This window comes from Dermacentor silvarum, chromosome 9, assembly GCF_013339745.2.
Source record: "Dermacentor silvarum isolate Dsil-2018 chromosome 9, BIME_Dsil_1.4, whole genome shotgun sequence".
Lineage (NCBI taxonomy): Eukaryota > Metazoa > Arthropoda > Arachnida > Ixodida > Ixodidae > Dermacentor > Dermacentor silvarum.
The window spans coordinates 1,315,149-1,331,333 of NC_051162.1; the positions used below are offsets into that span (position 1 = coordinate 1,315,149).

At 48.4% G+C, this 16,185-nt stretch overlaps 1 protein-coding gene across 1 annotated transcript in view; it reads left to right on the forward strand.

The window, feature by feature from the left end:
- Positions 1 to 16,185, forward strand: part of LOC119465101 (tRNA (guanine(37)-N1)-methyltransferase) — a 123,547-nt gene that overhangs the window by 23,912 nt on the left and 83,450 nt on the right. The window contains exon 2 of the mRNA XM_037725902.2: positions 14,507 to 14,902. Coding sequence (XP_037581830.2) covers positions 14,507 to 14,902 — 396 coding nt within the window. The remainder of the gene's footprint in view (positions 1 to 14,506; positions 14,903 to 16,185) is intronic.

Sequence of the window (16,185 nt, forward strand, 5' to 3'; positions counted from 1 at the left end):
GACGTCAAACGGAACTTCAATTCACGAAAAGCACACGCACATTCTGGGGTCCAGTCAAATTGAACGCCTTTCTGAAGCAGACACGTCAATGGATGCGCGATGTGAGCAAATCCGGGAATAAACCGACGGAAGTATGAGCACAGGCCCAAGAAGCTTCGTAGCTCTTTTACTGAGCGAGGTTGCTGAAAGGCTTCGACCGCAGCAGTTTTTGCTGGATCAGGTCTTATGCCCTCTTTGTCCACTAGGTGGCCTAGAACTAGTGTTTGGCGTTCTCCAAAGCGACATTTCTTGGAGTTTAGTACCAAGCGTGCTTTGCCTAGGCACTCTAGTACAAGATTGAGGCGAGCGTTGTGTTCACTAAACGTGCGTCCGAAAATCACGACATCATCCAAATAACACATGCAGACTTCCCACTTCAAACCACGCAGAATGTTGTCCATGAAGCGCTCAAAAGTTGCAGGTGCGTTACACAGCCCAAACGGCATCACATTAAATTCGAAAAGTCCGTCGGGTGTCACGAATGCCGTTTTTTCCTTGTCTGCCTTGTGCATCGGAATCTGCCAGTATCCGGACCGCAAGTCTACACTCGAAAAGTACGAGGCCGAAGAAAGGCAATCTAAAGCATCATCAATCCGTGGCAAAGGGTATACGTCTTTCTTAGTAACGGCGTTGAGGCGGCGGTAATCAACGCAAAATCGCCATGTGCCATCTTTCTTTTTAACTAGAATTACTGGGGCTGCCCACGGACTACTCGATTCTTGGATAACGTTTTTCTTCAGCATGTCACGGACTTGGTCATTGATCACCTTGCGCTCCGAAGGTGACACCCGGTATGGCTTTTGTCGCAGAGGCTGGTGAGATCCCGTGTCTATGCGATGCTGTACACGAGAAGGGGGAATGGATGGTGGAGCCTCTTGCTGGGAAAAGTCGAATACCGCGAAGTGTTTTCGTAGAATATTTGCCAGTTCCTGACGTTTGTTAGTGCTGAGCGATTTGTTTATCATAGCCATCATCGAAGTGTCCGTGGCGCATGCATCCGACTGGGACTCATCCGTGGCATCGGGGGCTTCTGCAAGGATGGCGAGCGCCAATACTTGATGTTCACGAATAGCCGCAAGTTTCAGACCCTCCGGTAGTATTGTGGGTTCGTTGGAGCAATTTATCGTCCATAATACAGTACGCCCGCCGATAACCGACAGCGTACAATAGGGCACCAGAACATTATTCTTCAGGCAACTAAGGTGAATGGGCTCTACGGTAGCTTCAAATGTTCTGTCGGTTGCAGGAGAACAGGCGACTGGGACACATTTGGCAGACAGCGGCGGTACGATGGTATCTGCGGACACACAAAGGGCACATTCGTAACACGGCGGGTGTTCCACAAAGACGGTCGGAAGGCTCGAATCTACAGTAATTTCTCCCGTTCGGCAATCGACATTGGCACCACACAGCTTAAGAAAATCGAGGCCCAGAATTACGTCATGCGTAGCATGAGGTAAAACTACAAACTCCGCGTTAAACGTTTCACAACCCAAGCTAACTGTTGCACTGCACACACCTACAGGGTACAATAGTTCTCCACTCACTCCACGAAACACATCGGCACGGTCCCACGAAAACAGCACTTTTCGTCCTAGCAGGCGTTTGAATGCGTGGCTCATTACGGAAACGGTCGCTCCAGTGTCTACTAAGGCCATCGTTGAGACGCCGTCTACACGTACGCAAATCTTATTTTTAAGCATGCAAATTGGCGGAGGTATTTCTGTCATAATCGAAGACTGTCCAGCGGCCTCACCTCCAACGGCCGCGCTGACTAGTTTTCCGGCGAAGGCGACGGGTAGCGGCGCCGGGGAGACGGTGACCGGCTTACGCGAGGAGCAGAAGGTGGTGTCAAGCTCCGATCGGAAGCCGGTGAACGGTTTCGCAGTGTTCCCAGGTTCTCATTGGACATCCCGCGTGGATATGTGTACGCACCGCCAACACGTTGCTGGCCAGATGTTGTTGATCGGTCGTACCTTGGCGGCTGGCGGCGTTGTGGGGCCACGTTGCAGTACCTGGCGATGTGGCCCTCGATACCACAGTTGTAGCACAAGGGCAGAGGACGTTCGACGAAATGCCGCTCCAAGCGCTCAGCCGGCAGAGGTTGTCGAACAGGGTACAGCACCCCAGTACGTTGAACAGGAGCCGTTCGCCTCTGTGCATCACGGCTGGAGTGAAAGCGTTGCCCATACCGCTGCTCTGACGGAAACGTCTCCAGATGTGGCCACGTCGTTCCAGCCACATCGACGTCCGTGACACACACAGACGGTGGCAAAGTAGCGCATGGTGCTGTGGGCGCCGAGTGATACACTGGGTACGTAGCCGGCGGTTGAGCTGTGTTGCACACTAGTTCATTGTGTCGCCGCAGTTCTTCGTGTACTATTTCCCGGATTGTAGAGGCAAGGTCGGTGGATGGACTGGTATCGACGCTGGCGACAGTTGTCACGTTTGCCAGTCGTCCAAATTTGGGTGCAATGCGACGGGTCTTCAACGTCTCAAATGTACGGCAGTGACGCAAGACATCTGAGACGGACGTGAGGTCTTCTCTCCCTATCAGAAAATTATAGACGTCTTCTGCGATGCCTTTCAGAAGATGTCCGACTCGGTCGTCCTCAGACATCCGTGGGTTTATGATCTTGCACAACTTGAGTACTTCTTCTATATAGGTTGTGCATGTCTCTGTTGGAGTTTGAGCTCTTTGGGCAAGTGTTCTCTCGGCGCGTTTCTTTTTGGCATCAGTGTCGCCAAAACACTTCCCTATTTCTTCAACAAAGAGTTCCCATGTTGTTAAGGACTCTTCGTGGTTCTCGAACCACATCAACGCGGTTTCTCTCAAAAATAAGACTACGTTGTCAAGCTTCGTGAGCGAGTTCCAGTGGTTATATCGGCTCACCCGATTGTAGTGCGTAAGCCACTCGTCCACGTCTTCTCCCGCTCTTCCCGCGAACGAGCGTGGTTCCATGTAATGGTGGGCAAGGGCAACTGGCGTTGACCTTTGCGTGGTTGCAACTGGCTCCGGGTCTGGTCCTCCGTTCTGTGGCATGATGAATGTTGTCGGCGAGAGACCGGCTAGACGGCGGCTCCGGCGAAGTTCAAGCGGTTGCGACTCCGTAGTACGGCGACGTCGTGTACCCAGCACCTCCACCACTCTGTTACAGGTAACTCTCCGTGAAAAGAGGGTTTATTCGGACGCAACCGACGGTCTTGGGCGCCAGCCGAGGTTCTGCTATCGCTAGGAGAACGTCTTCTTCTTCTGCCCCCCTCGTACTCCGTGTCCCACTACTGCTTGTGGCACATACCCAAATCATACAAGGCTTTCGCGCTTGTAACAATATGGACACTCCAAGCGGATTTCTGCTGTCACCGTCGTTGTGAGGTTCCCTATAGAATCCAACGGCGATGAAATCGTTGCTGCGCGCCATGTGCTGTATGTGCAAGTGAAAGCACGCGAGGGACGCTCGCTTTCACGGGGAGCGAACGCATGGCGGAGAGCAAATGCGACTTCTTCTGTCGCGCGAAAGGCCGTGGCCCCCGGGGACAAGAGGGAGGGAGGGGAGGCGACGTTTAGCTGCGGCACCAAATGCGTATTTATATAAAAACGTTGCGAGGCGAGAAGGTGGTGAAGACTTCCGACGCTGCTTGACGAGTGTCCCATTCTGATCTCGTTGAAAACCTCCGAGCCGCCCCTAGAAGCACCGGCAACAGTCACCAACGCCGCATGCTTTCGGTGCAAACGTGGGCAAAATGCCGACGGCGTCGACAACAGTTCTGCGCGTTGCTGGTGCTGCTACATGTCCAAGTTTATACTGCTGATAAAACTACTATTCTTACTCCGTATAGCTCTCTACTAATTTGCTATCGCAATGGATGCTTCGCCTTTTGGGTAAAACTGCAACAATTCTTTTTCCGAGAAACATATTTTATACACACCTGAGCAATACGGCTACAGGGCAGGAAAATCACAGAGCATGCCCTACTGAATATTGTTGAACAAACAAAATTAAATATAGAAAATAAATTACTTACAATAGGTATTTTGATGATTTATTTTCTATAATTAAATACAAAAAATAAATTACTTACAATAGGTATTTTCGTTGGCCAGAACTGGCCCTTGCGCCATTAAAACCAAATCATCATCATCAGGTATTTTCGTTGGCCAGAACTGGCCCTTGCGCCATTAAAACCAAATCATCATCATCAGCTATTTTCGTTGACCTCACAAAAGCATTCGACATGCTTAACCATGACATATTGCTAACCAAATTAGAACACTACGGTATACGCTGGAGGGTATACTACTGTTTCTAACTATATAACTAACAGAGAACAATGCATACATGTAAACGGTATGTCATCATCACGGTGTACAATGAATAGTGGTGTTCTGCAAGGATCAATTCTAGGGCCACTTTCGTTCTTAACTTACGGTAATGATGTACGATCAGTTATATCTGAAGAATGTATCCTTTACACAGAGGATACTAACATATTTATAACAGCGAGAAACGGAAATGAACTATGCGACAAAGCTACAACAGCTCTAAAAAAGTAATCATTCTGGGTTCATGCAAATAAACTTCTTGCTAATACCGCTAAAAGTAACTATGTTATCTTTGCCCCTAAAAACACTCATTTTACATCTAATAGCTCGCTTGTAATGAATGACGCGTTAGAGTCATTGGCATTAGCATTGGCATTAGAGTCAGTAATACAAAATTTCTCGGTGTGCACTTAGACGCACAGCTTTGATGGCGCATACATGTTAAAGATTTACAGCTAAAGATTTACAGAAAAGTACCTATACTCTTCATGTTACCTTACATTTTCCCGTTGAAGATATTGCTAACAATATATTATTCTTTCATACATTCACACATTACATACGCTATAGCAATTTATGGATTAACCTACCAGACAACGCTAGAACCCCTTAAAGTAGCACAGAACACATCACTGTGTGCTCTGCTTTTTATACAAAAAACAGACTGAGTTTCATATGCGTATGGATTACTAAACATACAACCTATAGCAGTTTGCATGAATTATCGTGTTTTACTACATACTTACAAAATTTTACACAACGCTGATCTATGCACGTCAATTACGTTAACGTATTAAAAACCCAGATATTCACTACGTTCTACCTCAGCTGGGCCGTTATGCATACCCTACATGAGGACTAACTATGGATTATATTCGTTTTCTTAAATTGCCGCAAAACTGTGGAATACTTCACCATATAGCATCACATCATCCACATCATTTTATTTCTATAAGCAGCTTGTTCGCAATAATCTACTGAACGTACAATATTAACGATGTTAACAAAAAGAAGTTTTAAATGCATTTGTAACAAAGCTACTGTAATATACTGTAATATACTGTAATGTAATACTGGAGCCCAAGTGTCCATAATGAGCGCTAATCTTTGTCGTCGCCTCAAAAAAGTTCTTACGCCTGCCATCACTTGGGCCGTACGCGTCGCCAATGACGCCACTGTTGCCGTCAGTGGTATGTGCACTGCGCGCGTAGGAATTGCTGGCCGCCACGTTTCAGTCCTGTTCACCGTGCTGACCAGTTGCCCTCACGACCTCATCTTCGGGCTCGACTTTCTGATGACGCATTCTGCCCTCATCGACTTTTCCACCGGTACGCTGTGCCTCGAGCTTCCTCTTGTTTCCGACGTTTGCCCTGAACAACCGAACACCCTCTGCACTACAGCGTTTGTTCGGTTACCTCCAAAAGCCCTAACCTTCGTTGAATTGGCCTCAACAGCAACCGTGCCTGATGGCGACTATGTCGTTGCACCTATTCGTGACGTCCTCCTGGCGCGCGACGTCTCTGTGCCACACTCCGTCGTTACCCTTGCCGCTAATCGGATGTGTCTCCTCGTCATCAATTTTGGCTTGACGAAGCAAGTGTTACCTGAAGGCATAGTGGTGGCCACGCTCCGGTCTGTGACAGACGACCACGTCACTGCTTTTGCAGCTGACGCGTCTCCAGATCCTCCTGATTACCCACAGGATGCCTTGAACCTCGACGGCCCATTACGTCCCATGGTCACTCCGGAGCTCGCCCCTGACCAAGCAGCCGCCCTATATCGCCTTTTGTTGTCCTACCGCGACATATTTGACACTGAAAATCGCCCACTTGGTCAGACGTCCCTTGTTCAGCATCGGATAAACACTGGTAATGCTGTTCCCATTCACCGCCGACCGTATCGTGTGTCCACGGCAGAGCGGCAAGTTATTCAGCAGGAAGTAAACAAGATGCTCGCCAAAGGCATTGTTGAGCTCTCGTCGAGTCCTTGGGCGTCGCCGGTCATGCTTGTCAAAAAGAAAGATGGCACGTGGCGTTTCTGCGTTGATTACCGCCACCTAAACCGAATCACTAAGAAGGACGTTTACCCTTTACCACGAATTGACGACGCTCTTGATTGTCTTCACGGTGCCAAATACTTTTCATCCATTGACCTTCGATCTGGTTATTGGCAGATTTCCGTTGATGAGCAAGATCAAGAAAAGACCGCTTTCGTCACTCCAGATGGCCTCTACCAATTTAAGGTTATGCCGTTCGGTTTATGCAATGCCCCCGCCACGTTCGAACGGATGATGGACTCTCTGCTTCAAGGTTTCAAATGGTCAACTTGCCTTTGTTACCTCGACGATGTCCTTGTGTTTTCTCCTACATTTGAGACGCACCTTGAGTGCGTTGCAGCCATCCTTGACGTCTTCCGCAAGGCTGGGCTCCAATTAAACTCATCGAAGTGCCACTTCGGGCGCCGACAGATTACAGTGCTCGGCCATCTCGTCGATGCTTCCGGAGTACAACCCGACCCGGAGAAGGTTCGAGCAGTAATGGCTTTCCCTGTACCTCAGTCTGTCAAAGACGTCCGGAGTTTTGTGGGGCTCTGTTCTTATTTCAGACGGTTCGTGAAAGATTTCGCAGCAACCGCTCAACCACTCACAGAACTTATGAAGAAAGATGTGTCTTTTATGTGGGGTTCCCCTCAGGCTGCCGCATTTTCACGCCTTATCACGATTCTGACTAATCCACTGATCTTGGCCCACTTTGACCCGTCCGCACCAACAGAGGTCCGAACCGATGCCAGTGGTTATGGGATCGGCGCCGTCTTAGTGCAACGCCAACACGGACACGACCGCGTTATAGCCTACGCTAGCCGACTCCTGACAACTGCAGAGCGTAACTATTCGATTACCGAGCGCGAATGTCTTGCTCTCGTCTGGGCTGTTTCAAAGTTCCACCCATATTTATATAGCAAGCCCTTCTCAGTAATCACAGGTCGTGTTAATGCTACGTCGCAGTATTTCTAGCCTTGTAATTCACTTGTAATCACTTACGAGGTGTATTCAAAACGAAACCGAACTTTTGAAATAGCACGTCAACTGGCAGAGGGAGTGTGCTGCGACTACCGAGCGCATGTAGCGGCAGGTTTAGACAACAAACTGCCATTTGCCGCGTTTCACTCTGACCGTTAGTTGGCGAGCTACAGCCGCTGAAGGGACCACATGAACAAGCAGTTCTTCAGATTGGTGCCAAAGTGACAATAAGGGAATTGGAAGAACAGCGTGGGTGTGTGAAGTTCTGCTACAAACTTGGGAAAACTTTCACAGAGACATTTCAGTTGCTTAGCCAAGCATACGGGGAGGACTGTATGAGTCGCATGCAGTGCTATGATTGGTTCAAGCGTTTTGAAGATGGAAGAATGTCGGTCGGTGACGATCCCAAGCCTGGACGACCTTCCACATCCACAGATGATGACCACGTCGAGAGATTTCGAACTGTGATTCGTGGAAATCGTCGTTTGACTGTTCGAGAAGTCACTGACGAAGTGGGTATCAGCATAGGATAATGTCATGAAATTTTGAGTGACAAACTTGGGATGCGACGTGTCAGTGCAAAATTCGGACCGCGTTTGTTGACTGACGAACAGAAGCAGACCCGTGTTGAAATCAGCCAAGAACTGTTCGCCGCTGCCAATGACGATGAAAACTTTCTTGAGAACATCTTAACAGGCGATGAGACATGGGTTTGTGGCTATAATGTGGAAATGAAAGTGCAGTCATTGCAGTGGGTGGCCAAAGGTTCTCCTCGTCCAAAAAAAGCACGCATGAGTCGGTCAAAAATGAAGGTTGTGTTTTTTGACTGCAAAGCCATTGTCCATCAGGAATTTGGGCCACATGGTCAGACGGTAAACAAAAAAGTTTCTTCCTAGCACGTTTGAGAGATTCTTGCGTGGTAAAAGGCCTGAATGACAATGCCCCGGCTCACACGTTGCTCCTTGTCCGAAGCTACTTAGTGAAACACCACACTCCTGTTATGCCTCATCCACCATGTTCTCCGGACCTAGCGCCAGCAGACTTTTTTCTATTCCCCAAGCTGAAAACCACCTTGAAAGGACGTCGTTTCCAAACCGTAGAGGAGATCCAGGACAATGCGAGAAGAGACCTGCGCACCATTCCAGAAAGTGTGTTCCATGAGGCTTTCCAAAAATAGAAGATAGATGGGAAGAGTGCATTGCTAGTAGAGGGGACTACATTGAAGGGGACAGCACTTAAAATGTTGTACCATAAGCAGTAAAGGTGTTATAGCAAAAGTGCAGTTTCTTTTTGAACACACCTCGTATATTAAAAAAACATACCGCTGCCACAACCTTTGAAAGGGTTCTGGTGTCTTGCCTGTATTAAAATAACATGTCATTAATGTATCAGAAACAATGAAAATTGATTGATTGATTGATTGATTGATACACTGTATAATCGTCTTGCTTAAATGAAATTCCTTGGACAAGATTTCTGTTTCGGTTGCTTGGAGTTTATTACGGATGCACAGAACAACTTTATGCACACAATGCAACATGACAATAGCTGTGGGCTCAGTGGTGCAAAGGTGCATTGTCCCTTGCGATGCACGCACGGGATATTAGTGCTCGTGAACATGCAATGTAAGGCTTTCCAACTGGGTCACTCGCACCGTCTTGTAGTGGTGCCTGTGGACGTACACACCGCGGGATCCACACGTTCGGAAGCACACGTACAAGCCTCGATTGCAAGGAGCGAGCTGAATCTGCAATTCAGGCGAGGGTACAGCAGCCGAACTAAAGCGTCAGAAAAGTCTGCACATATCTTCGACAGCGAAGATATGAGCAGACATTTCCGATGCGCGGATCCGTATGTGCCGGAAGAAGCTCAGGAACTTGATGCGAGGTGTCAAGCAAGAGTTATTCGGTGGCCTGATACGCAACCCGCCAAAGAACGTTGCAGAGTTTCTCACGGAAGCCACATCAGGGGAAAAGGCACTGCAGCAGCCAACAAGGCAGTACAACCGCGACATGTCAACCCTATCGCACGACCCTCTCGCTGTACCCTTTGACAATACCAACACCTTGCGGGAGCTCATTAGGCTTGTTGTTCGAGAAGAGCTCCAAAAGATTCAGGTGGCTTCGGCATCGGTGCCGCGACTTGCTCTGACTGAGGTCGTCCGAGATGAAATCAGGCAGGCAGTCAAAGTCCCAGAGCGAAGCGAGACACCACAGCACGAGGTACGGCAGCCACAGCCTCACGTGTCGTATGCGGAAGCTGTGCGAAGTTTGTTGTCCCTGATTTTTCACGGTGTGACCGATGTCCTGGACGTTCATGGTGTATGCGCCGTTGAACAAGCAACTGGCGACTTCAGGCCTCGCCGCACGCCATTCATGGCTGAAGCACGACTACTCCTCAAGAGTGACGTATGGCACACTGTAGACCGGAGGCCCTTGTGTTTTCATCGTCGTGAAGCCGATCACCTCAGGCATTTATTTGCCTTTTCGCCAGCGTCCACGGAAAATCTGTACATGATTGTCTGAAAATAAACAATAAAGAAACAAACCTCTACAGAGCATGTCCTTACCGCCGAGCTGGGCTCCATGGATTTTCACTTAATGCGAACACCCCCTGGAGATTGAAGCCTACCTCGCGGATGCTAGGACCTCGTTTGCTCCACGATTCTGTGAACCCCGGTCACCATCACCCGCCCAAAGCAGGTCTTCCAGCCCCCTCTGCACGCCGAGTGCAACGAGGCGTCGCTCACCCAGCCCTGCCACCCAGGACAACTGAGTCCAGCGACCTACAGAGGTGAGGTTGCTGACGTTGCGAACGCTAATGATCCTCCACTAGGACGACCGCGATATGACGCAATTGAGACACAGAGAAAGCAGTGTAGTTCGGTGTCAGTATCTTGTGACGTACCAGTTATCATAGATGAGCACGAAGTCACGGCGTTAATCGACACGAGTGCGGATACGTCTGTTATGATCCATAATCTCGCGCGTATACTGAACAAAGTTTCGACGCAATGCGCCGGAACTCAGATTCGTACTGCAGGAGGGCACCTCATAACTCCAATGGGCCGGTGCACGGCACGAGTCAACATTCGGGGCTTCACGTACATCGGCGACTTCGTCATTCCTCCCGAATGTTCAAAGGACCTTATACTCGGCATGGATATCCTTCAGGCGAACGGTGCCATCATAGACCTGCAAGAGTCTATAGAGTCAGCTTCGCTAGTACGCAAGCCATAGCGAACAGTAATGACAATGACTGTGACTGCACTTTCCGTAGCCAACGATGTTGCCACCCAAAAGCAGCGTGCTCACGCTTGTCCGATGCGACATGGAGGACTGGAGGACGCCGCCGAAGGAATTGCTGAGGCAAACGTGCCCCTGCTTCTTGAACGCAACATTTGCATAGCCAGAGGGCTTCTTCAGGGGCGAAACAAATGTTCAGTCATTTTGCTAACAAACTTTAGCAACTAGTATCTGCATGTACCGCGAGGAGCAACAATCGCCTTTCTTCATGACATCATTGATGTTACGGACATTGGGACATTGTAAATTACATCGTCTCACCAATCTGAGTTAACCCAGCACCTCGACAAGAAAAATGTAACGTAGGTTGAAGACGGAGGCTTGGAAAATAGACGCTTCTCTTTAATGGCGAGCCAGAAGAAGAGCGTGCAGCTTATGCACTTCATCATCTTTCATGGCGCCGACCTTTGCGCATGCCGTCCCACGGTGCAGAAACTGTCCCAGCTGGTTATCTCGTCTTCATGCGTGTGGAGCCACACGCGTGGGGTGCCGCTGAGATAAGAGATGACATTAGCACTGGTGCGTTCATAAAGCTTGATCCATTTGTCAACGTTGTGTCCCTCCAGGCTGGAGATGAGCTCTCTTCACCGGGAGGCACGGTGACACGCTCGATGTACCAACCTCGGCGGAGCTCCGTGGCGAGGACAGGAATTGCAAACTGCCACCAGAATGTTACATGTGGAAAGACACAAAAAACAGGCTATTTACACTGGAGCCAGACTGCCAGGCAGACCTCGTGCCAAGAGCCCAGACACTTCATCTTTCTCGCGGCGGCTCGTCTCTTGAGCATCTGTCGATGGTATCGTAATATACGGTCAATATCCTGAGTGACAAACGTAGCCCTGTCTTGACTGTCTATGCCTTATGAGTGGCCTATCTTCAACTGTTCTCTTTATTGGTGCATTCCTTGGCCCCTAAGAAGGCAAATAATTTTGAATTAACTGTATTTTACAATATTTACATGTATTCAGCATTGTATTTACATGTAAGTGCATTACATGTATATACAGTGTATTTTAAGACCGATTACTTGCACTCATTCTTTCGAACTCCTTTGCCTGTGTTGCTTTAACTCTTTGTTGAAGAGTGTTGCCAGCAGGCAACATACCAGAAAAAAAATGTTTTTCTTGCTGAGTATTGAGTACAAAGTTTCCTGCTAAATATCTTTGGCCAACACTGAATGACAGGCAGCAAGCGTCGTTTGGTTTGTTGGTTTAGAGCAGGAACACAGGAGGAGGAAGATGAAGTGTGGCACGCAACTAGCTTTCTTTTGAAAGCAGTGTCAGGCCGATCTCCGGCTGGAGTGGTGTCACACACGTGGTGTAAAGCAAACAAAATGTGCCCCTGTGGTTGGTTGCTCAAATTCTAAACAAAGCCATAGGTGGCTTGGGTTGAAGCCCACTTCCAGTTTCCTGCCTGGTGTTCCCCCATATTGCTGAAAAGGTTTCTGCAAAATATTTTTACTTTTCATTGATTAAGCTTATTCTCAATATGTTTTGCACATTTAGATAAAAAATCTCCATTCTTTTCTGGTATTTATATGTGCCCTCGTTAAAGGGTCAACTATTTTCAGCTATAAGTGAACTTTATTTACTCTTCTCAAGGTTGTAATGCCCTTGCAAAAGGGCCTTTGGCGGCACTTTGAAAAAATAAAAACAAGCAATAATAAACTGGAAGTTGCATTTGTATTAGCCATTGGTCAGGGCCACATACCCAAGTCAGTGCAGAATTTATTTCTAACACATTTATTTCTGCTTCGGCATCATGAGCCACAGATATCAGTAAAACATAAAATATTTTGAACTAACTAATTTTCTTGCTTCCACAAGTGTGGAGTCGATGCAAAAGCCCTAAAAATTATTTGTAGCACAGAAAACAAATGAGGTCTTTTACATTCACCCTGCACGGGAAATGCTCGACTATCCAAGAAATTTGCTTATGATAAAACATTACTGTAAACAGGAAACAGAAAAATGAGAATGTGCCATGTGGCAACATACTCTTAACAATCGACCATCTTCCAGTGTATCCACAGTGCTGGCTCTATGGCTATAATACCCTGGTCTCAAGGTTGTGGTCTCAATTATTAACTGCGTATGAGGCATTCCATTGAGCGCTGAGACAGTCATGTACCATGCTTTGGGGGCCCATTAAGGACAGCAGTGTGGAAAACTAATTTGGGCTTCTTCACATCTCGTAGCTCCTCTGTGGCTGTCAGACTTGTAACCCTTGGGCATATTTCAGTGATTTTTAAAGCTAAGCTTTATATGTCTAGGCGAAATCATATATAATATGGCTAGGCGAAATCGCCAATGTACAGAAAACTATCATCACCAGCATTGGCTCGAGTGTCGTTGTCTTCTTCCGCACCTGGCTCGTTGTCTTCTTCCACACCTGGCTCGTTGGCGCCCCTCGGGTTGTGCTCGAGCTCGTGCCACTGCTCCCGCGTTTACGGGGGTATGAGCCATTGCTTAAGGGGGTATGAGCCATTCATTGTCTTAAGTAATGGACAAATTTAATTTTGAGGCAATTTGTAAAAGTACTGAAAGTTGGGCGAGTTGCTAGCTATTCATCTTGAAACTGCAGCGCGCACACAAGAAACGAGGACACTAAGGCAAATTTTATTTCTATTCCACATGCTCACTTTAGTCAGACTGGGTATATATATGTGTGTAATTTCCCTCCAAAAATAAACTGAGTTGCGAGTAAGCGCCTGTCTGTTACCTTTTGCCTTATTGTCCTTGTTTCTTGTGTGCACGCTGCAGTTTCACGATGAGGCAATTTAATTTCGAAGAATCGCAAGCGGCAGTGGCGGGTGAATTCTGCTAACCATGCCGCCGAGCAAACTCGAGACATCGAACGCAAGCGACAACGGCGGACTGTGGGCATACCGTCATTGACGTCGTTCTCTCCATCGCAGCCAAACGTGTGTATACCCTCATAATTGAGAAACACTTTAATGAAACCTCATGATTAACCCAGTGATAAACACCGGGGCCGCACGTTTCAGCTTTGCTGGTTAACCATCTTCACGGACTGGAAGGGCCGACGAATGTTTTTTTATACTCTAACAATTTGCCACTCGCCAGACCCCACTCTGTTGTAGCCATTGCAACCAGACTACCAGGCTCAACAAAAGTGTACGGGCTTCCGAGCGGGCTAATTTTTTTCACCACATACCACCGAAAAGGGTAGCAGAACGAGGCTGCGCTTGGTTTTCAAGGGCCAAGTTCTAGAGGCATTCTGACTGCAAGGAAACGCAAAGGTGCACTCTGTGTTCCTGTACATTTTAAACAATTCTAAACTGACTTGCAAATTTTTCTACTGAATCTGACGTAGAGGCCTTTTGTGAACAACATAACCAGACATTTTGCAAAAGTGATATTTGTAGCAGATTTTAGAGCAAATTTCTTACAATGAGGAACACGCTGAATGAAGCAGGAAAATGTGCCGTGCAGCAGCAGGCACGGCGGAGCGCTGCACGGGTGGAAATGAGGGGGTTAACTCTGGCTGCTGAATCAATGATCAGTCTGCCCTCTTGTAGTTCAAGCCATGTAGCAACACTGCCTGCTGTTACCCTCCGCTGTAATTTACTGGCTGTGGTGTTGTGCTGCTGAGCTTGCGGGTTTGATCCCAGCCAATTTTGATTGGGCAGAATTAAAAAACCCATTATGTACATTTAGGCACTAATAAAGAACCCCAGGTGGTCAGAATTATTCTGTAACTGTGGCATGCCTCGTAATCATATCATGGCACGTAAAGCCCTAGAATTTAACTTTTTAATTCATTTCTGCCTGCTTTCATTCTGTGCCTCTGCAGGTCATTCACCAACTGGGAAAGCGCGTCTCCATTTTGCTTCATTCATTAATTTTCACAACTCGTCTGCTCCGCACACCATACCAGCCCGGCAGCCACTGGCGACATTCCAGCGCCAGGACGGTGCAGAACTCCCTTCCTCGCTTGGCCATCACCATGGCAACAGCGCAGGACCTGAGTCGGGCCATCCGGCCCCCCGCAGGCGTGCTCGGCATGGTTGAACTGAAACGGGCAGCATTTGACACGGTTGCATCTGTACCAAGCTTTGAGGCAGATGTCAAAGACGTTACAGCCATCATGACGCACATGCGCAAATACCTGCTGAAGCTGCCAAACTTCAAGGCTGTGCAGGAGGGTGCCGGTGGTACCAGAAAGAGATTTCACCTCGACCCAGCCAAGGTTTGTGCTGTTTTGGTATTAGTGGTGATGAGGCACGATGTCACTGAACGTCGCCGGTGGCTTGCTAGGGGATGAAAAACGAAACGGACACCAACCAAGACAAAGAAGTTACTAAAAACTTTGCATTTCGGACTTCACACAGGAGCCCTATTAATATTGAAGGAGAAACAGAATAGGCACGAGGTTGTATGCGGTTGAGCTCATGATGTAGGGTGTGAGTATAGAATTCTCTTGTTCCATGCCTCTGTGGGTGACGGGGCTGCGAGCGCATGGTGAGCCAGCCTGAGCGTCACGTTGCACACCTTCGAGGTTCAGTGCCATCACGGTCTAAGCTCGTTATGTTTAAGCATCCTTTCAGCCCGAGTCCATAGTGTGGCATCCATTGCTTAGCCGTTGCGGGCACTGCCAAAGTACTCGCACAAGCGACCATAAAGACAATGTTTCATTCAACCCTCGGAAATTGTGTGATTGCCAGAGAGATAGATGCGAAAGGAAATGTGCTACTCATGCCACTTGTTACAAGAAAACAGAGCTGTGCTTAGCTCTCTAGTACACTGTTGCACAGCAAAGGGATGAGACACCGTGAACTTAACCGTAAGTTAAGGGATAGCCTCCAGGTTTGGCGTGTCGTAAGTACCAAAATCGGAAGTAGTGGTGCCTGCAGGAACATCCACAATCAAATTTGAACTGCGCGCCACAGTGACATTCAGAAGGCTCAGTTGTGGGCACTGCCCTGCTTCGTCGTAGTGCTCACAGTGCAAGTTATTGAAGAAGCGTGAGCACCAGGAAGGGGGATCAGAGGTGATCTATGATTGCCAGTACTTACTCCACTTCTGCGGAATGCATTGAAGAACTTTTTGATGCAAAATATTTTATTGCGATAGCAATTATATGGACACTCAAAAGCAGATTTCTGCCGTCGGCGTCGCCGTCGCCGTGAGGTTCCGTATGACGTCATTTGGAGAAGAAATCGTCGCCGCGCGCCGAACGCTGTATGTGCGAGTGAAAGGGCGCGAGGGGCGCGTCTTTCACGGGGAGTGAACGCACGGCGGAGAACAAACGCGCGTTCTGCGCCGTGCTCGCTTAAGGGCTGCAGAAGTAGGCGTCTCTGTTCTCCTTCACAATCACCATGTAGAGTAAACGCGCCTTCTTCCGACGAGCGAGAGGCCGTGGGGGAGGGGGAGGGAAGGGAGGCGACGTTTAGCTGCGGCACGCAGTGCCTATTTATATCAGCGGCTCCGGCAACAGTCACCAACGCCGCACGCATTTTGAGCGAACGCGGG